The 12,909-nt window shown below is 58.1% G+C and overlaps 6 protein-coding genes across 6 annotated transcripts; 3 read left to right on the top strand and 3 right to left on the bottom strand.

Moving 5' to 3' along the window:
• Positions 1-512: 512 nt before the first annotated feature.
• Positions 513-1,726, bottom strand: CC84DRAFT_978255 (ubiE/COQ5 methyltransferase). Its single transcript, XM_018188037.1, has 4 exons — positions 1,408-1,726; positions 1,275-1,354; positions 647-1,217; positions 513-593 (listed from the first exon to the last, which is right to left on the bottom strand). The coding sequence occupies exons 1-4, from the start codon at positions 1,625-1,627 to the stop codon at positions 559-561; spliced, it is 906 nt and encodes a 301-aa protein (XP_018032383.1). The 5' UTR covers positions 1,628-1,726; the 3' UTR covers positions 513-558.
• Positions 1,727-2,072: 346 nt separating this feature from the next.
• On the top strand, positions 2,073-2,861 carry CC84DRAFT_1099461 (uncharacterized protein; the record flags this gene model as incomplete). Its single annotated transcript, XM_018174825.1, has 1 exon — positions 2,073-2,861. One exon carries the CDS (start codon positions 2,073-2,075, stop codon positions 2,859-2,861), a length of 789 nt encoding a protein of 262 aa, XP_018032382.1.
• A 60-nt stretch (positions 2,862-2,921) lies between these two features.
• CC84DRAFT_979700 (TPR-like protein) lies at positions 2,922-5,130 on the bottom strand. Its single transcript, XM_018188038.1, has 4 exons — positions 4,976-5,130; positions 4,823-4,919; positions 3,956-4,188; positions 2,922-3,184 (listed from the first exon to the last, which is right to left on the bottom strand). Exons 1-4 carry the CDS (start codon positions 5,038-5,040, stop codon positions 3,109-3,111), a joined length of 471 nt encoding a protein of 156 aa, XP_018032381.1. The 5' UTR covers positions 5,041-5,130; the 3' UTR covers positions 2,922-3,108.
• On the top strand, positions 4,965-6,487 carry CC84DRAFT_977706 (uncharacterized protein). The gene is made up of 3 exons (XM_018188035.1): positions 4,965-5,375; positions 5,427-6,066; positions 6,113-6,487. The coding sequence occupies exons 2-3, from the start codon at positions 5,452-5,454 to the stop codon at positions 6,299-6,301; spliced, it is 804 nt and encodes a 267-aa protein (XP_018032380.1). The 5' UTR covers positions 4,965-5,375; positions 5,427-5,451; the 3' UTR covers positions 6,302-6,487.
• A 1,186-nt stretch (positions 6,488-7,673) lies between these two features.
• Positions 7,674-10,050, top strand: CC84DRAFT_1167169 (UDP-glucose pyrophosphorylase). The gene is made up of 3 exons (XM_018179129.1): positions 7,674-7,830; positions 8,282-8,377; positions 8,514-10,050. Exons 1-3 carry the CDS (start codon positions 7,726-7,728, stop codon positions 9,879-9,881), a joined length of 1,569 nt encoding a protein of 522 aa, XP_018032379.1. The 5' UTR covers positions 7,674-7,725; the 3' UTR covers positions 9,882-10,050.
• Positions 10,051-10,180: 130 nt separating this feature from the next.
• Positions 10,181-12,609, bottom strand: CC84DRAFT_1167167 (uncharacterized protein). Its single transcript, XM_018179128.1, has 2 exons — positions 12,168-12,609; positions 10,181-12,106 (listed from the first exon to the last, which is right to left on the bottom strand). The coding sequence occupies exons 1-2, from the start codon at positions 12,327-12,329 to the stop codon at positions 10,490-10,492; spliced, it is 1,779 nt and encodes a 592-aa protein (XP_018032378.1). The 5' UTR covers positions 12,330-12,609; the 3' UTR covers positions 10,181-10,489.
• Between the last annotated feature and the right edge of the window lie 300 nt (positions 12,610-12,909).

Here is a 12,909-nt window from a genome sequence, read left to right as displayed (position 1 = left end):
AGTCCCTACCGTCAAAGGCAGAAGCATACATGAACGGGTATTTATGCGACTCCTGCGGCACGCAATGGGACAACATGCTTGTCGACTGTTGGGCTTGCAAGCACTGCCTCTGTGTGCAGCTGTGCACGCCCTGCCACGACAAGGTCCAAGCGGATGAGCTCAACCCAGCCCTGTGCAGCACGAAGCATGACTTCCTTTACATCCCGAAATTCGACGAGGAGCTCTGGGCGACACTACCCGACAATCACGTCATAGTGGGAGGCAAGCCTATGCTGAGAGACGACTGGCTGAATTTGTTCCGCGAAAGGTGGGAGGTGAAGCAGGAGCAGATTGACTCGTACAAGCTGGAGACGGCGAGGAAACTAAAGGCGACGGTATGTATCGCCAGATATGTGCTGAAGTGGAAAAGGAGGAAGCAGAAGAAGATGAAGAGAGCGCGGACGTTTCCGATGATGAACGGGCACTGAGCAAAATTCTCTTACATTCAACTGTTGAGGCTTCATGCAGAAAGAAATACCTTATCCTGCTGCGTCCACCAGGGATCGTCATTTTGGCCGACTACGCGCCTTTGACTGCAAAGATTTTGAATGATCCTGCCTCAATTAGCATACATTCGCTGCAGGGCGGTTCATACGTAAATACTGACCAGCCCACTGATTCAGATCCACATCCTGGAAATTTGTCTTCATACCCTCACTGACACCTGCAATTGTATTCACGCTCCCACAGGATCCGTCACTACCACGATCACGCTCTTTGGAACACACATTGATGTCTTCCACATTCTTTGGTTCACAGCAGCCAGCACCCACCCCCTTGTTCTCCGTCCTCGCATAAACATTCAAGTCTACCCCAGCATCCACAATAATCACCTCCCGGAACCCCGCCTGCTCCATCCACGCCTCATAATCCGCCTTCATGCTGGCGCCCGCCACGCAACCTACGTACAGCGCTACGTCCCTCTTCATCTCCTCAGACAGCCCCTTCTTCGTCAAGATATCCGACACTGCCACTCTGCCGCCCGGCTTCAGCAGTCTAAAGATCTCTTTGAAGACGAGGTGCTTCTCGTCGCGGGGAACAAGATTGATCACGCAGTTTGATATCACAACATCAGCGGTGGCATCTGGGAGGTTGATGGCGGTAATGCGGGAGAGCAGGAAAGTAGTGTTGCTGATACCGGCTTTGGATGCGTTTTCCCGAGCTTTGGTGAGCATTGTCTGCGCGGTTCCATCAGCGAGTAACACGTGATGAAAGAAAACAAACCAAGGGCTGACCTCGTTCATATCAACGCCTACGACGCTTCCTGCACCGCCGACTTTCCGCGCTGCAAGGAAGCAGTCGAGACCAGCGCCGCCTCGTGGATCCCGTTAGCAAATGCCTGGCCATCGGTGGGATTGTAGCGCATACATCCTAGGTCGATGACTGTCTCGCCTTCGTGCAGGTTTGCGAGCGCGAGGGGGTTCCCGCAGCTGAGGCCGAGATTGGCTTCGGAGGGGATTGAGAGGAGGTCCGAGGCAGAGTAGCCGAATGCTTGGGCGACGGCATTGCAGTAGGCGGGATGGGGAGGGGCGGAGGCGGAGGCAGTGTATCGCTCGTCGACGGCTTTGGTTATGGTGGCGGTGTTCATTGTGGTGGGAGCTGAAATTCAGAAATTACATTTGCGTCACTGTGTTGCACCAGGCTTTCAAGCGGTAGAGCAGATTGGTGGTGCGCTGCGTTTGGAAAAGTCAAGCACATTTGATGATGCCGATCGTCTCGCATCTATGTACAAGTGGTATCCATCTCGATATGTCACTCTCGTATGACATACGTGGGTATGTCTGCGCATGTCTCCTGACTACCACAGGTATTCTGGCACGTTGGAGCGTAGATTTCCCCGCGCGGCGTTACCGGCCTTAACACGTCGATATGTCACCGCTGCCCCCCAGCAGCATCAAGCACCCAACGTCTCAGGTCCCAAACTTCAACAAGCCGCAGCCGCAGCCTCAGCGAGCCGCAAAATTCTACTCCCCACAACGACACCACTTCCCCCCTCCACTCCTAGGCCTCACAAGACCTACTATGCAATCATCATGACATCCATCTCATCACCAACCCCGTCGTCCTACGCCTCTTGCTCCCCTACCTCCACCACCTCGAGCAAACGCGCCCGCGTATCCGCCGAGCACACACTCTCCCGCGTGCGCGAGAACCAGCGCCGCCACCGCGCCCGCAGGAAAGACTACATCGCGACGCTCGAGCAGAAGCTCGCCGAGACAGAAGCCCAGCTTGCGGCCGCGCGCACAGAGATTGAGAAGCTGCGGGAAGAGAAGGAGGCCCGGCAGGCTCACCACGGCGACGGCGGTGCCGGAAAGGAATATCCCTATCCGAGAGTGGACACGAGCATGAGCATGAGCATCGAGATGCTCGCGCTGGAGCGGCTGGTTGACACGTTGCCCGCGCCGCCGCTGGGCGACGTCTTCGCGTTCAGCCTGCCGTCGCCGTCGCCCTTGCCCTCGCCCTCGCCAGACGCAGACTCGGCACAGCTCTCCCCAGACGTAACCGCCACCCTCGACGACGCGCTCATCCCCCTCACCGGCCCTCCCCCCTGCTGCACCGACATCGCCCCGGAGCCGACCCCACCCTCCCCCGAGTGCACCACGTGCCACACGCGCCCGGCGCCGCTCCCCACGGAGAGCACCACGCTCTGCGCCCAGGCGTACGTGCTGATTGCGCAGCAGAACTTCCGCGGCATCGACGCGGGGACGATCCGGCTGTGGCTGTGGCAGGGGTATCGGCGGGCGCGGCGGGAGGGCGAGGGGTGCAGAGTCGAGAACGGGGCGTTGTTTCGGTTGTTGGATTATATCAGTGGGGGGGTTTAGGGATGGGGAATAGGGGGATGATGATGTTTCAGCTACTACTAATGATTGCGAGATACCCTTGCTTGTACGCGATGAGAGGAGGTGGGCATGTGCATGTGCATGTTGGGAACATAGATTTGAATGGAACCGAATCTCTCAAATAGCTACCTATACGCTATGCATTTACGCCCATCCATGAACAAAGAGGTGTGAACCGAATCGAGAACTGAGAATCTTCCGTTTCGACATCACCGGCAAGAAACTGGCATTACATCGTGACACATCCCTCGCGCGCCCGTCTAGCGACCCATGCGGATGACGCCCGCGGCCATGAGCTTCTGTACCTTGGAGCGGATGTTTGCGTTCTTGAGGTGCTCTTGCAGCGCTGCGGGGTCGTCCTTGGCTTGCTGCAGGATGCTCTGCATGATGGGGTCTTGCAGAATGGAAACGATCTAGCCATGTCAGTATACTGCAAGTACAGTTGGAGTTGTGGGAAGCTTACCTCGGGGTCCCGCTGGATTCGCTCCATGGTCTGCTGCTCCGTCTCGCCCTCGCGCGCCGAGTACTGCGCCTGCAGGGCCTTTTGCTCCTGCTGCTGGATCTCGCGCGCGTTCTTACCACCCTCGTCGTGCTCCGCAGCCTCCGCGCATACGTCAATGCACTTGTTGTACTCACGCATGGTGAAGTACGCCTGAGCTTTCCGGAGATAGGCGCGGATGAACTTGGGGTCGCGCTTGATGGCTTCGTCGCAGTCGTACACCGCCGACGGGAACTCGAGAAGCTTGATGAAGCACGCTGCTCGGTTGGAGTAGCCGCGCGGGTCCTCGGGCGCACGCTTGATCATCTCGGAGTATGCTTCTACAGCAGCCGGCCAGTCGGCTTCCTTGAACTTGGCATTTCCGAGTTCGCGCGCCTTCTCTGCCTCCTCTGGGTTGATGTACGACTCCTTCTCTTGCTTAATCTTGGCCTTCTCAGCTGCACGCAGCTTTGCAAGAACCTCCGGGGTCTTGTGTTCCGTCTGTGCCTTCTGGTAATAGACGATGGCGTTGGCTAGGTCTCCCTGCTTCTCGTACGCTGTACCGATGCGTGCAAATGCTTTTGCGATGATCTTGAAGTCGGCGTAGATCTCACGGCCATACTCTACAGCCTCGTTACAGGCCTGGATGCAGCCCTCGTAGTCGCCCTTCTCGAACTTGGCTGCTCCCAAGTTTGTCTTGTAGGTGATGTCCTTGTGTGTCTCCCAGGCCTCGTTGTACTTTTCAATGGCCTCGTCGAATTGACGCTTCTTGTAGAACTCTGTGCCTTGCTTCTTGAGCTCGTCAGCCTTGGCCTTGGCCTCTTTCGCTGCCTTGGCTTCCTCGTCCTCCTCTTCCGGTTCCGGCTCGGGCTCAGGAGCCTTTTTTGGTTCCTGGGGCGCCGGCTTGTAGTCTGGCATCGGCACATCCTCCTCAGCTTCACCAGAAGCACTGGCCTGCTGGGCACCTGCCGGCGGCTCACCAAAGGACATGTCGATACCAAGCAGCACGCTCATGACCTGGAGGAAGCGGGGGTCCTGCATTGCCAGTCCAACATCATTCGGATTCTTCTGTAGCTGCTGGAGCTTGCGCATGAATTCGGCGTCTGCGAGGAGGGGTGCAGTCTTCGGGTTGGCGGCAAGCTTCTGGAACATGGAGGGGTCGTTGAACATGTTACCAAGACCCCCTGCGGCGTCGCCGCTGGCGCCATCAGCTCGCGCTTCGGCTTCAATCGCACGCCTGACAGATTCGAGGCCAGACTTCGCTTGTGCGTTGTTCGCATCGAGTTTGAGCGCCTGCTCGAAGGCATCCGTTGCTCCCACTGCATAAGTCAGTACTAGCCTTGTACATTATAACAGCGTAGATCGTACCGAGATCTCCGCCGCCGTGTAGCGCAGTGCCCTTGCGCCCCCAGCCTTTCGTCCAGTCAGGCTTGATCTCCACCACCTTATTCGCATCTTCCAGCGCCTTGGTGTAGTCCTTCAGTGAGGCGTAGGCGCCCGATCGGTTCGAGTAGAGCACATGATTTGAGGGATCAAGCTCGATAGCTTGTGTGAACTTCTCGCTGCGAGCTTGTTAGTCTTCGCGCTCAGGCCGGACCGAGCCTGCGGGGAAACTTACATGGATTCTTCGAACTTCTTCTCCGCGAACAGCTTGTTGCCCTCTGCCTTGAGTGCGTCGGCCATTGTGATTGGTGTGGAGAGCTGAGAAGGGATATAATTATTCTCGTGCTGGGCGTGGCGCGTGTGGTAGGCAGCGGTGGTCTGTTAAATAAATGTCGGCGTCGCAGCTTCTAGCTCATTCTATAGGCGGAGCTGTGGTGCAGCCCCGCTACCCCTCAAAGTGGAAAGGCGCCTATCATCGCGCCTAGGGCTGAAGGGCGTCGGGGTATAACGTTCAACCCATCACCGTTCTCCGGCCGTTCTGCCCAAAGTCTGCACCTAGAGGTCGGAAGGCTCGTTATTTTTTCTTTCTCAGACTCTCAGACGAAACGTGACTCACCCTTGAATCGGGGTCAATCGTCAGTGCTTCCTTCCTGTTCGAGAATTCATCGCTAAATTTGGGTTTATAGAATCCATCGTTACGAGCTGTTCACCATGTCTTCAGATACAAGATTCGTGGTCCCGAAGATAGTCTGGCAAGCTCAACCGGCTCAGGTGGCTGTCACAGACAAGATCATAGTCCGCAACCTGCAGGCTTCTGTCGATGCTGGTGTGGATGTCTGGGGGCGACCAAAGAAACAGCGTGCTTTGCTCACTGTAACGCTGTCATTGACCAAATCTTTTGACTCAGCTGCGGAAGCAGATGCTCTCGATAACAGCACAGTTCATTATGGAATATTGAGCAAAGCTATTCAAGCCTATGCCGATGGCCAAGCCGGTCGTCTTCCTACCGGGCAACTCGCTCACGACATTTCCAATGTCGTTCAAGACACGGCAGGGGATACGCCCCTTGCTTCTGTTGAGGTGGCTATTTTCTATCCCAAAGGAAGCATGTTTGGAGACGGAGCCGAGTTCTCGCTTGGTAGATCCATATCGGAAGAAAGGATGTACACACAGCTGCATCTCCGTAATGTCCAGATCCCATGCCTGATCGGGGTGAACGCGAACGAGAGACAACAGAAGCAGCCGGTGATTGTCAACATATGGGTCGATTGCCTGGCGGCTCATCGACATGACGATTACCAAAGATTGGAGACAGCGGTGGTCGACGTAAGAGCATGCACCTGCTGCTGCCATTGTTGCTAACGGTGCGAAGGTAATATCAAGTTCTTCCTTCGAGACGCTGGAATCATTGACAACCACCGTGATCAACCACCTGCGCAGCAACTTCTTCACGGATGCTTCAGATGACAGATCCCTTGTCAGACTGCAGATTGAGAAGCCGCATGCCGTGCCTGCAGCAGACGCACCAGTCATCGAGATAGTCCGACCTGTTTGTGTTTGAGAAGCACTGCGTTGTTGCAATTCATCAGGCCTGTGCGCCGGGGAGCGCAATCGAACCGAGGGCTTTCAACATCCCACGCGTTCATGAAGACTGCTGACACGAATCCGCATTCTTCATCCTACATCTAGTACATGCGGAGGATTACATACCGGCATGAACCCTGTACCACCTCGGACGTGTGGCGCCGGCCCATGTCGTGACGTTCTGAAGCCTCCAATACATATTTCAATAGAATTAAGATGAGGTCGAAAAAGGAATTGAGTCTCTCCACATTGCTCAAAGGTCAGCTGCATTGTGGCTCTGTTGCTGTGTCGCACGGAGAAACTCGGGGACTGCAAAAACCTGTCGAGTGAAAGTTCAATCGAGGCCACGATGTTTGAAGGGTCGGAAGAGTCTGGGTCTGAGGGAGCCTGCAGCTGTCAAGCTAGCATATCCCGTCCACGTGGGGAACTGCAGACGGGCACACCGCCGCAGCACACCGCCGCGCGGGACGTAGTGCACGACCCCCAAGGAACAGTGTATAGGTCGTGGCGCTCGCCCCAACGCTTGTTTCCGGACTTGCTCGACAGCTGGCCGTGGCTCTTGAACAATTTTCACTGCTGCGGCGAACCCGTAGACTCGTCGGCCGTCGGAAGCATTGCAAGACAGGGCAACGCTAGCCACCCGCTTGCTCCAGACTGCACGTCGGGGTAAATGTTGGGAGAATTCTTGCTCCTGGGGCCATAGCGTCACATCGCTGGCGATCCACCGGCGACGGACTGACCGCCTTGGGCCCCTGTTCGGGTGCTTTTCCGCGCGCGGCTCGCAGGCCTTGAGCCACTCGCCGGCTGGAGCGCAGACAGGCGACATGGGCGTCTGATAATTTTGCATCCGGGAGCTTGGACCACCACCATTAGCCCTCAACAACAATTGTGCATCGTCGCGCTGTTGTATTGTTGACGGGAAGGCTCGCCCGTAGATGGGTGTGCATTGATTGCAGCGGGTGCCAGCAGTCGCCACTCGGGAGGTCTCGCGAAGATATTTTCAGCATCCTTGCGGGCCAGCGCGAAAGCGGCGCGATGACGAGCGAGGGGTGAGGGTGAGGGGTATGGATTGGCGAGCTGCATGTCCTCGAGCTTCAAAACGGACACCAGCGCGGCGTCTGAGAGTCGCTTGCTACAAACAGGGCAGCTAGGCGGTGGCGACGGCACGAAAGCTGCATGCTTGGTCCTGATAGCCTCAGAGGCCCTCCACGCCAGCGGATCTCCCTAATCGTTGGCCCAGTACCCGCATCCCTTGCACGTTCTCGCCTGCCCCACGTTTGCGCAGCTACCCGCACGGGCCCATTGCGCCTGCCCTGAAGTACAAGTTTCCGCCCTGAGGCCTCTCTTCTGCACACTCTCGCCCTCCTTTCCATCCTACCTCCAAATCACCTACCGCACATCATGGCCTCTCGCGCTATCCCCTCGCACCTGAAGCCCTCCGCCGCTGCAGGCAATGGCGACTCGGAAGGCGGCCAGCGCCACCACGGCAAGACTGCCTCTCACTTCGTACGTATACCCATTGTCCTTGGCCCTGCAGTTCTGCGGAGCTTGTATCACCAATCCATCCCCAATTCCTGGCCGAGCACGAGCAGCGGTAGCGGAAGCCGTTGGTGTCAAAATTCTTCCGAGGGAAGCTGCTTTGTGTCTGGAACTGCTAGAGGCGGTGACGACACAGTTGCGAAAAGAGCACCCCACTATTCCCGACCATACCCACGTCTCAGGTTCTTTCTGGACTTGTGATGTGCTGTTCGACACACCAGCACAGCCTGCGTTGCTCAAGCTACCTGTCTTTTCCTCTCTACGCTCGTTCTACCTGGGACCCACCCGGGTGTCACCAGCCATGTCACTCGCAACAGCAACCAGTCTGGCAACAGCACTCTTGAGCAATAAGCAGCAGCTTTTTGACGGCATCGCGGAATCAAGGTCGACAGCAATGGCAAATCTAACAGAAGACCAGGCTTTCGAGAACACCTCAACCAACGTCGCCGCCTCGCAGATGCGTAATGCCCTAAACAAGCTCGCCGACACGGTGACGAACCCGGAAGAGAAGAAGGTACGCATCTCAAACCCTCGGTGGAGATGGTTCTGCATAGCAGGGTAGCTGTGCTGAGGGTTCTCATCCTCAGCTCGCCATTCGCAGCTAGCAGAAGTGTCTCCAAATATGAGAATATACCTCTAACACCGTACAGCGTTTCGAGACCGAGATGGACAACTTCTTCGCGCTCTTCCGAAGATACCTCAACGACAAGGCCAAGGGCACTGCCATCGACTGGAACCGCATCGCACCCCCGAAGGCCGAGCAGGTCGTCGACTACGATGACCTCGCCAACTCCGAGGCCGTCGAATACCTGAACAAGCTGGCTGTTGTCAAGCTCAACGGTGGTCTTGGTACCTCTATGGGCTGTGTTGGTCCCAAGTCGGTCATTGAGGTCCGTGACGGCATGTCCTTCCTCGACTTGTCAGTGCGCCAGATTGAGTACCTCAACCGACAATACGACGTCAACGTGCCGTTCGTGCTCATGAACTCATTCAACACCGACTCAGACACCGCCAACATCATCAAGAAGTACGAGGGCCACAACATCGACATTCTCACCTTCAACCAGTCCAAGTACCCGCGTGTGCTCAAGGACTCGCTCCTGCCCGCGCCCAAGTCCGCCGACTCAGACATCGCCAACTGGTACCCGCCAGGCCACGGTGACGTGTTCGAGTCGCTGTACAACTCCGGTATCCTTGACAAGCTCATCGACCGTGGTATTGAGTACATTTTCTTGTCCAACGCCGACAACTTGGGTGCCGTCGTGGACCTCCGCATCCTCCAGCACATGGTAGACTCCAAGGCGGAGTACATCATGGAGTTGACCGACAAGACCAAGGCCGACGTCAAGGGTGGTACCATCATTGACTACGAGGGCTCCGTCCGTCTGCTTGAAATCGCACAGGTGCCCAAGGAGCACGTCAACGAGTTCAAGTCCATCAAGAAGTTTAAGTACTTCAACACCAACAACATCTGGATGAACCTGAAGGCGATCAAGCGCGTTGTGGAGAACAACGAGCTCGCCATGGAGATCATCCCCAACGGCAAATCGATCCCTGCCGACAAGAAGGGTGAGGCCGATGTTTCGGTGCTCCAGCTCGAGACTGCCGTCGGTGCCGCCATCCGCCACTTCAAGAACGCGCACGGTGTCAACGTGCCCAGGAAACGTTTCTTGCCCGTCAAGACTTGCTCCGACCTCATGCTCGTCAAGTCCGACCTCTACACGCTCGCGCACGGCCAGCTTATGATCGACCCCAACCGATTCGGCCCTGCTCCTCTCATCAAGCTCGGTGGCGACTTCAAGAAGGTTTCGAGCTTCCAGTCACGCATCCCGTCGATCCCCAAGATTGTAGAGCTTGACCACCTGACCATCACCGGTCCCGTCAACCTCGGCCGTGGCGTAACACTGAAGGGTACGGTCATCATCGTTGCGACAGAAGGCCAGACAATTGACATCCCGCCGGGCTCCATCCTCGAGAACGTGGTGGTGCAGGGATCGCTCAGGCTGCTCGAGCACTAGAGGGATGTTTGTTTGTGTAATAGATTACCAGGCATTTGAATTAGGTGTTGGGCGGTGGACTCGCATTCACGACAAAAAGCATGTATGCTCCTTGTAGCTAGATAGGCAGGAGTATATGGCTACGCCATGATGATTATGGATTGTAATACGGACATATTTGACATTGACAGTAAATGCTCTTGGTGTGGCTACCTGCATGTGGTCCGTGTACTTGTTCGACGTTCAGAAGTGGTGGTCACGATGCTTCAATCCTGCGTTTGCTTTTTTTTTTTTTTGGTTGACAATACAGAAAGTTAACCTAGATCTCACATTGTAGATGACAAGAACAGCCTAGCCGTTCAGTGGGCCCTTTGTCAATCGGTCATCAAAGTCGTTATTCATTACAGGTCTCGCTCGGTGCTGAGTGCTCGCACAGAAACACGTCGCTCCATGTATGCTGCATGCTGCATGCGCGCTCGCTCGCTATGCCAACCGACCAGCTGCGTGAGGGGATATATCCAAAACCGCACGCCACGTCAAACGCCAAATTGCAGGAAACCAGAGAAGGAAACAATAACAAGAGAGCCGGACGAGGAGCAGCAATAATACAGGCTGGAGGGGAGATGGGACTACCGCCAAGCCTGCTCCACGGGATACCGCCGGCCTCCCACGCCGTCCTGCACGCCGCTGACATAGCGGTGCGCGCGGCCGCCTCTGAGGTCGCGCGAGTGGTCGCGCGAGGTCCGCTCCTCGCGCTCGTCCCATTCGTCTTTGACGCGGTCGTGGCTGCGCGTGCGGTCTCTGTCGCGCAGCCCGTCTCTGTCTCGGTCGCGTTCGCGGGGGAACTCCTCGCTGCGCCGGCGGAAGCGGTCGTAGCCGTCGTCGCGGTCGCGGTCCCGGTCCCGGTCTCTGTCGCGGGAATGCGAGTTGGAATGGTGTGGATCGCGTTCACGCGAGTACGGGGGGTCTACGGCCTCTGGCGGCGGCGGAGGGACGCCTGCGTACCGCACGTTGTGCGCTGCGTGCGGGCGGTACGATGTCCTGGGCGGCATGCTGGGCCGGCGGTCGCGGTCGTAGTACGTGTGCGCCTGCATCTGGGCGACGTGGGTTGCGAAGAGCGGGGACTTGGTAGGCCCGTAGAGTGGCGGGGGCCCGTCTTCTTTGCGCTGGACGTGGGGGTGCGGCGGACTGGGTGCATGGGCGTGAGCGTGGGCGTCAGCGTGGCTGTAGCGCCGGTCTTCGTAGGGCGCAGGGAAGTAGTCTCTGGGGCTGGTGGCGGGCTCGTGGGAGCGGCGGTGGCGGAGGGCGGGGCTGCGGCGGCGGGAAGGGGGAAGGTCGGAGTCGGAGTCTGACGAGGTCGACGAGAGGGTGGACTCGCGGCGAGCGGGATGGGGACGCTTGTGCGAGCCTTGGGAGGTGTGTGAGTTGTGGGAGACGTAGCGGGGGGCCGACGGCGGGACGGGGGCGACGGGCGTGCGGTCGTCGTCGTCGTCGTCGTCAGAGAGGCTGTCATCTTCGTAGCGCCCAGGCATGCGTCTGCTCTTGCCAAAGGGGTTGAGCATGTGGCGTACGCTCGAGATGAGGCGGCCGCGGTTGGGGTCCTCGTAAGGGTGCGCGGGCTGCTTGGAGAAGTGGCGTACTATCGGAGGTCTGCCGTGCCTCGACTGGCGATAGAGAGGGTCGGAGAAGTAGCTCGCGGCTGCGTGCTTCTCGTCAGCTGAGTCGCCCGAGTAGTCGGTCGAGGTCCGCGGTGCATGCTCGTTCACGTTGACGCGGACGTGCGGCACCTTTTCCGTGTCGGCGCTGTCCTCCTCGGCTTCGCGCTGGAGACGCTGGGCGACGGTGTCGTACCACGCTTCCATGGCCTCGTCTGGCTTGGTGGGCAGGCACCCGGCGGGGAGCACCTTGGGGAAGATGTTGCCTGTCTCCGGGTCGACGACATCGAAATGCTTGACCGCGTTCTGCAGGACGGGCACGTGGATCTCCGGGCCGAGCAGCAGCTGTATCGTCTGCCATGTTACGAAGCCCTGTCTCTTGAGCGCGGGGACGGTGGGCGACGAGTAGCCGTCGTCGTTGGGCGCGGGCTGCAGGCTGTGAAAGGCGCCGAGCGAACGGTAGATGAAGGCCAGCGAGGACGCTGGCGTCTCGACAAAGAGGACATCGTAGTTGCCGCCGACGGCGCGGTAGAAGGCGGCGATCTGCGAGGGCGTGAGGTCGGGCGATTCCGAGGGCTCAAACGTCTTGCTCTGTTGCGCCGTGCATCATCAGCCATGGACTCATGGGCAGCCGGCAGGCGCCTCCACTCACAATGACCTCGGCGATGCCCTTGAGCAGCCGGTCAAACAGCGCCGTCCCGCACTTGTCTGGCTTGATCAGGTATCCCCAGTAGTCCTGGGCCTCCTTCTGCGCCGCGTCTGCGTTGCCGGCCGTGTGCGCACCTGCGCTTGCGTCGCTTGTGTCCGAAGCCATAAGGATGGGGTGCGCCTGCAGCTATCATGGGCGGATGGCGTTGCCTGCGAGTGCGTCTGCGCCGGGTTGCGCTGGCTACGCGGTGCGACTTGCGGTGAGGCTCGGGAATGCTGCCAGCGCTGTGAGCTGGGCGCCGATGCCAATGTCACGCCAGCACTCGCGCAAGCATTTATTCCACGACGCGTCGTAGACCAAGGCAAGATGCCGGATGCTTGCGCGAGGCAGCCGAACCTCCCGCTGCGCCTCCCAAGCCGCGATGCGCGCCTGCGACTGGTGCCCAAGACGCGATGAGGTGGCTTGGTGGGGCTCAGGCCATGACCTCACCCACAACCAGGGGCGGAGTAGTTCGGGCACGGACCACTTTCAGGCAGCAACAACCTGAATCGGTCGCTGCCATGATGGACGTCTGAGTCTCATTACAACCCACCGTCTTGCGCTGGCCGATCAACATCTGGCGCTGAGATCTACAATTCCAAAACCATGTGTCCTCCCAGGGTGACATAAGCGGATTCAGCGGGAGAAGCGCGACGCTCAACAGGCTCAAGCTCTTCTTCGCACCTCTCACGAGCTGCAGCGCACC

This window comes from Paraphaeosphaeria sporulosa (assembly GCF_001642045.1).
Source record: "Paraphaeosphaeria sporulosa strain AP3s5-JAC2a unplaced genomic scaffold CC84scaffold_9, whole genome shotgun sequence".
NCBI classification, from domain to species: Eukaryota; Fungi; Ascomycota; class Dothideomycetes; order Pleosporales; family Didymosphaeriaceae; genus Paraphaeosphaeria; species Paraphaeosphaeria sporulosa.
Note: the sequence above shows the minus strand (reverse complement) of the source record. Positions and strands in the feature narration are given on the sequence as shown.

What these genes read in the sequence shown, in the direction of transcription:
- CC84DRAFT_978255 (XM_018188037.1), bottom strand. Translation starts at nt 1,627, where the DNA reads ATGAACACCGCCACCATAACCAAAGCCGTCGACGAGCGATACACTGCC. An exon ending in GACAGTCATCGACCTAGGAT is followed by an intron (nt 1,355 to 1,407) that starts GTATGCGCTACA and finishes GGGATCCACGAG; the next exon opens with GCGGCGCTGGTCTCGACTGC. An exon ending in TAGGCGTTGATATGAACGAG is followed by an intron (nt 1,218 to 1,274) that starts GTCAGCCCTTGG and finishes GGAACCGCGCAG; the next exon opens with ACAATGCTCACCAAAGCTCG.
- CC84DRAFT_979700 (XM_018188038.1), bottom strand. Translation starts at nt 5,040, where the DNA reads ATGGCCGACGCACTCAAGGCAGAGGGCAACAAGCTGTTCGCGGAGAAG. An exon ending in AAGAAGTTCGAAGAATCCAT is followed by an intron (nt 4,920 to 4,975) that starts GTAAGTTTCCCC and finishes ACAAGCTCGCAG; the next exon opens with CGAGAAGTTCACACAAGCTA. An exon ending in GGCCGTGAGATCTACGCCGA is followed by an intron (nt 3,185 to 3,955) that starts CTTCAAGATCAT and finishes ATCCGCTCCAAG; the next exon opens with GTACAGAAGCTCATGGCCGC.
- CC84DRAFT_977706 (XM_018188035.1), top strand. Translation starts at nt 5,452, where the DNA reads ATGTCTTCAGATACAAGATTCGTGGTCCCGAAGATAGTCTGGCAAGCT. An exon ending in TGGAGACAGCGGTGGTCGAC is followed by an intron (nt 6,067 to 6,112) that starts GTAAGAGCATGC and finishes AACGGTGCGAAG; the next exon opens with GTAATATCAAGTTCTTCCTT.
- CC84DRAFT_1167169 (XM_018179129.1), top strand. Translation starts at nt 7,726, where the DNA reads ATGGCCTCTCGCGCTATCCCCTCGCACCTGAAGCCCTCCGCCGCTGCA. An exon ending in GCAAGACTGCCTCTCACTTC is followed by an intron (nt 7,831 to 8,281) that starts GTACGTATACCC and finishes ACAGAAGACCAG; the next exon opens with GCTTTCGAGAACACCTCAAC. An exon ending in CGAACCCGGAAGAGAAGAAG is followed by an intron (nt 8,378 to 8,513) that starts GTACGCATCTCA and finishes AACACCGTACAG; the next exon opens with CGTTTCGAGACCGAGATGGA.
- CC84DRAFT_1167167 (XM_018179128.1), bottom strand. Translation starts at nt 12,329, where the DNA reads ATGGCTTCGGACACAAGCGACGCAAGCGCAGGTGCGCACACGGCCGGC. An exon ending in AGGGCATCGCCGAGGTCATT is followed by an intron (nt 12,107 to 12,167) that starts GTGAGTGGAGGC and finishes ACGGCGCAACAG; the next exon opens with AGCAAGACGTTTGAGCCCTC.